The sequence below is a fragment of the Nestor notabilis genome, unplaced genomic scaffold, assembly GCF_000696875.1.
Source record: "Nestor notabilis isolate BGI_N333 unplaced genomic scaffold, ASM69687v1 scaffold13234, whole genome shotgun sequence".
Taxonomy (NCBI): domain Eukaryota; kingdom Metazoa; phylum Chordata; class Aves; order Psittaciformes; family Psittacidae; genus Nestor; species Nestor notabilis.
In genome coordinates, this window is record NW_009924346.1 from 89,763 (window position 1) to 95,621 (window position 5,859).

Genomic DNA, 5,859 nt, shown 5'->3' on the forward strand with positions numbered 1-5,859 from the left:
CCACTGGCAGGAAGACAGTAAAGGCCAGTGCAACTGTGACTTCTCTTTCTGCAGTGGCTATATTGTTCTAACCCAATACAATAAACCCATGCTGTTTCATGGGGTACAAAGTCAACAAAACATTACAATAGAGTCTAAATTTGGCGTATCTCAGTTTTCACTGAAACAAAAAAGGGTGGTAAGTCAAGTCAATCTTTAGCTTGGTTTTGGAATGCTTCAAGCCCACTTAAGTCATGTTTAGAGGAAACTAGAAATTCTGACCAGTACAACAATCATGAATGAGAAATTTCCCATAGAACTTAGGTAAGTTGAAACAGGCAAATAAAAGCAGTATTTCTCAGCCCACACAGAATGATGGTTGCCAGCTTTACCAAGGTAAGCTTACTGTTGTTAGACAGACATCCTTCAACTCAGAAAAGCTAACTTCTCAACAGCTGTCAGATAAAAAACTAATTATAAAACTACAGTTCTGTTAGTGAATAACAGGTCACTTATTCACCTAAAGAATTAATTTGAGAATGAAACAGATGAACAGGTCTTGTAAGTCAACCTGCTTCCAAAAAAACCACGCACAGAAGTAACTCTAAACATTGAACGATTTGGGGATTTTTTATTGCAACAGGAACATAAATTTCAGACTAGGACTCCAACGTGCTGCACAGTTTATGATGAACAGGAGATCCTTGGCAGTAACGCACTATCCCTCCTCACCTCATACTCAGGGAGCAGGATAACACAGAGGAATGCACATGGCTAGTCCGACACCAACCAAACAGCTTTTTATCCTGACATACTTTTCCCTGTACCCTTTGGAGCCTTACTCATGCTCCAACGCTAAGCCTATGAACTGCAAATCAAACCACGCCTCTAACCAGAGTTAATCCTCATTTTCCTGCAACAAAACTGAAGGGTTCCTAAACCATATTCGGGTTTGACCTCAGGTCAAAGATGCTTCTGCAATCTCGTAATTTCAAGGTATGCACTTGGTAATATATAGGTGCTAAAAAGGATTCCAGCAGGATTCCAGCAGGCTACCCCATTTGCCAAGATGAAGATGGGACCATTTTGTTTATCCATAGAGCAAAAAAGATGCTTTTCTACTCACAGTCAGACCTTCTGTTAAATAAATCTAACCCCCACTTCTCCCACTGCCTGACCTTGTCTGCAGCTCTCGATTTCAGTCTCCTTCAGGTGGAAGAGGCAGATAAGTATGGCCTTGCTGATATACTGCTGCTGCTCAGGTGGCGAGTGTTTCACAGCACTGCTGCTGCTCCACATCTCCAACAGTTCTTGCAGCACCTGAAGCAGAGAACTCAAGCTGGCCTGAAATGGACCTTCTCTACGTGTAAGTAACCTTTTTGAAACACATTTTGGTATGTGCTTTCATATAACATGTTGTATATTCTGATTGCCCTTGGGTCTTCATGTTTCCCAGTGAACCTTACGCTCCTACAAATGGAGCTAATATTGAATTCCAAGGCCCAAAACATACCATGTTTGACCAGCTGAGACCTCCACGCCACTTTCATTTGATATATTATTAAATATTTAGATTTTTAAATTTTAAAGTGATAAATACACTTACTTTTCATAAATAAATAGTATATACAAAGCAATACATATTATTGTCAAAAAACAATGTGATACTACATGGGTTTAGTTCAATCTTACAGAGCAGCCAATATCTGCTTATAATTTTAGAACATGTAACCAGTGGAGAGGAAAAAAAAAGGTAGAGGTTTTCAGAGAGACAGATTTCCTAGAAGCTCCATCACACTGCTGACTTGGAGAGAGAAAATATCTGCATCCCCACCTAGGAAAAGGTAGATGAGAGATTTTGAAGCACCAACCATTTGGCACACAGACAGCTCTCAACCAACTTCATCACTTGCTGCCATCTGCCCAGCCATGCAAACAGGGGACACAACAGAGGAAGCTGAGAAGGATGGAGGACAGGGGACATCTGCTGGAATGCAAGACTCCTTAGGTTTGCTACCTGGCAGGGAATTTGGCAATTAATTATGAAAAACTAATGCCAGCAGTGCAGAAAGTCTTTGATTTGTAATTCAGAATTTACTTGAGGCAGGGCTTCCCTCACCCTCACAGAGAGGAACAGAAGTGTCTCAGAGAAGTACCAAAACTGTGCACCCCACAGACACACACACACACACAGAGCAGAGGGTTTTGCCATCAGGTACCTCACCAACAGCATTACTACAGCTTACTTTGATCAACAAGGCACGCCGAAGGCTATCCAGGGCCAAGTAGCCAAGGAGGTTCTGTAGCACTGCAGTCTGCAATGAAAAACCACAGGGCTTACTTTAGCTGGCACAAAGTGCCAGCAATGACATGTGTGCATGTCTACTATATTAAACTTTTCATTCTGAGGGACTGGTTTACAACATACAGAAACAGGAAAGTGAGTAAATAAAAAAACCAAATCCCCAACCAACCAACCAAACACACACATGCAGCTGCTGACAGAATACATGGAAAAACAGGACAGGAATAGAGCGCGGTAATTTTACCATCAAAACCAGATCAGCACAGTCCCAGGCAAACATGGGACACAAAGTCTGGAGAACATCTCTCAACAATATCATGAACCACAGAACACATCCCAACACCCTGTGCCAAAGTTAGGCGCACAGGAAAAAAACAAACCAAACCGTCCTTGCCTCATCTCTTCAACCTAATTCTTATCCCTAAGGGTGGGTCATGGCTTCTTCAGTGGCTTCTTTCAGATTCTAAATTAATCAGAGCTCCACAGAACACTGAAATTATGTACAAATAACCATTTGGTTCCAGAAAAAGAGTACAGTAATTCTGCTCATCACCATCAACCCTGACAGCACGTGAATCCTATGCTCTCATAGCAACTGCTTTCAACCTCTCCCTCTTCAATACCTTCAGCTGAGGGGACGTAAGTGAACACCTGCACAGCTCAGGTACGTGCAGAGAGACTGATTTCAGAGTAAAGAGTTAAATCTTACCCATGAAGACCTGCAGCTCAGCTAAAAAAACACACTGGCACCTGGGAAAAAAAAGGCATTCCCAGGTTACTGTTCAACGCAGAGTTCTCACCGTGTGGCCATACTGCAAGAGCAGCATCTTCTGTGTCACCACAAACTGAGCTTTCTTGTTCTTCACAACCAGGTTTCCCAGCAACCTAGACAGGACATCTGCCCTAGCAAATCAAGTCAAGAGCAAAAATTAGGAATCCATGGAATTACTGTCATGCTGCTACTAATCATAGGGAATTCTGTGAGCAGCTATTTGCAACAGTCTCCAAAACACCTCAACTTCAAGAGTGAGTCAGTAATTGCAAGGAATGTTTTCACTTGTTTTTTCACTGTAAGTCACGACACAGATCTTTAAGGAATGGCGGATGTTCTACATGAGAGGGAACAATCAACTACTTTACCCCAGAGTCTCTCAGGAACCGAGAATAAACTGCCTGCACAAACACACCCCAGCATCTTTCAGACACTGATTCTGCAAGTATTCATGGAAAACTTCCAGCTTTTGCTCCGGATCAGGGAGGAAAGCGGAGTTCTTACCCAGGTGCTCGCTGCACAAAACCAAGGACCACTGCCTCCATCCAGCGGTCTGGGACACATTCAATCAGTCGCCAGCAAATTCTTTGCCAGATGCAGTCTGACTTGGTGAGATCCATCAGGCGGGGTACTAGAACACCCAGAATTTCCTCTGAAGCAGAAGAGGCAACAGCTAAATACACCAGATGAACAGAACTGGTGCAGTAGTACTCAAGGTCAACATCCTTACAAGATGAAGAAATACGATGTACAGACTGTAGTTCTAAATTGCTCTTGTGGCAAGAATTAATCTAAGCTAAGGAACTTGTAAGTATTCCTCATGACACTGAACAGCTGGAAAGGCTTTCCTCTTCTTCCCCAGCCCTGTTCACTGCTTCTGTGTTCAGTGGCTTCAAAGTCCTAAGCAAAGCCAGACTGAAGTCTATTCCCATGGGAATGATTTCTGCTGGTATTTACAAGGAGCTTTCAGAGCACTGGGTGAAAAGCCCTAAAGGAGCATCTAGTAGTTTTGCCCCAAATGGCAGGATGAGGCAGCTCATCACCCTATCAGTCTTTGAGAGAACAGAGGACACTGACAACAGCTGACAGAAAAGCATCAATATCTATCGGATACGTAGCTGAGTGGCCTCTGAAAGCAGAGAGCAACCTGTATATCCCAACTGATGAAACCCCCAAAACATTAACTGGCCAGTCTCCCACTCCCTCTGCCAATCATCATTGTCATCCTTCTACTCTAATATGATAAAACAGACTTTCCCCTCCCCGGAACAAGATTGTAAAACACTCACTTTGTCTTCCATGAACGCATACCTTCCCCAGGACATGAGAAACAAAAGAGATTGAGCAATCCAAGCCACCTGGGATAAAAGAGACAAAAGCTTAACAAGGGCATTACCAGCACACTTCAAACAACCTTAAGGAGGTTCTACAAGTGCTGAAGACTGAAAACAGATTAACTTTTACTCTTCAAGCATCATCTCTTCCTCACTCCACCAACTGCCTTCAGGCACAAAACAGTGAGAGTGAGAGGACTAAAGTAGCTCAGTCCCTCTTTAACACACTGATAACGGCCACTGGTTCATTCAGTACCATTTAAATTTTCCATTTTAGCACAGACCTTCAGCACAGACCAAATTACCACAATTAAGCTCTGGCAACAAATCACAGAATCCCAGACTGGTTTGGGCTGGAAGGGGCCTTAACCCCCCCTAGTCCCACCCCCCTGCCATGGGCAGGGACACCTTCCACTAGACCAGGTTGATACAAGCCCGTGTGTCCAACCTGGCCTTGAACACTGCCAGGGATGGGGCAGCCACAGCTTCTCTGGGCACCCTGTGCCAGCACCTCAGCAACCTCACAGGGAAGAGCTTCTGCCTCAGAGCTCATCTCAGTCTCTCATCTGGCAGGTTAAAGCCATTCCCCCTTGTCCTAATAGATGACTTGTAGGATTGCAGTTTTCAGTGGGATTTTAAAAAACCTTGGCCATCTTCCTCATCTCTGCTATCTTATGCTTTTAAGCACAGTGACCTTTAGCCTGAAGGATGAACCTGAAGCTCTGCAATACCTCTTATCTGTACTTCAACCACTAGCCAAGGTGGTCCATGCACAAAACACCTCTTCAGAAGTGCCATCTCCATAGTACAGTCCTGCAATCTTACCTCTCAGAGAATCCGAAATCTTCTGCAGCACCTGGATAATTGCACCACCCAAAAGAGGGAAGTAGTTCTGGGGGAAGAACACTGGTGGGTTTTTCCCTTCCAGTTTATTGCTCACGTGGTCGGGCAAACACACAACCCTGTTGAGCAGGACCTCCTGCAGCTCCGGGGAGCCAGCCTGGGCTGGCTGCTGACAGACCTCCCACAGCAGAGCCGACATCCGTCCCTCCTGCAGGAACTGCTCCAGAACCTCCACCACCTCTTTCGGATGTAAGCTAGGGCTGGAAGAAAGTAATGGGAGTAAGCCCCTTCCCCTTTTAACTGATAAAGAGAGATGTGTATGGTGTTTGTGGTCTCACCACAACACTGCTGCTGAATCACACAGAATTTTAATCAAAATTATATTAAAATAAAATCAATTTTAATCTCTTTGTATGTCTTCAGCTTCCCCAGCCCCTAGGGTCTCAGGACACCCGCCCAGCATTGCTAAACACAGCCTGGTGACCTCTGCGGGCAGTACCAGCGCTGCACGTGGGCTCTGAAATGAGGAGGTCCGAGGGCAGAGCAGGGCCCCCTCCCGCCCTCGTCTCTGTCGCCAGCACATTTATGGTTCCGTTGTGTACAGGCGAGGGGCACCCTCGCCCTTC

At 44.8% G+C, this 5,859-nt stretch overlaps 1 protein-coding gene across 1 annotated transcript in view; it reads right to left on the reverse strand.

The window, feature by feature from the left end:
* Window positions 1-5,493, reverse strand: part of TELO2 (telomere maintenance 2) — a gene marked incomplete at its 5' end in the record, with an annotated part of 17,320 nt that extends 11,827 nt beyond the window's left edge. Inside the window, 6 exons of the mRNA XM_010012569.1 lie at window positions 1,158-1,299; window positions 2,226-2,294; window positions 3,085-3,187; window positions 3,561-3,708; window positions 4,346-4,414; window positions 5,216-5,493. Of these exons, the coding sequence (XP_010010871.1) occupies window positions 1,158-1,299; window positions 2,226-2,294; window positions 3,085-3,187; window positions 3,561-3,708; window positions 4,346-4,414; window positions 5,216-5,493 (809 nt within the window). The remainder of the gene's footprint in view (window positions 1-1,157; window positions 1,300-2,225; window positions 2,295-3,084; window positions 3,188-3,560; window positions 3,709-4,345; window positions 4,415-5,215) is intronic.
* Window positions 5,494-5,859: the final 366 nt, after the last annotated feature.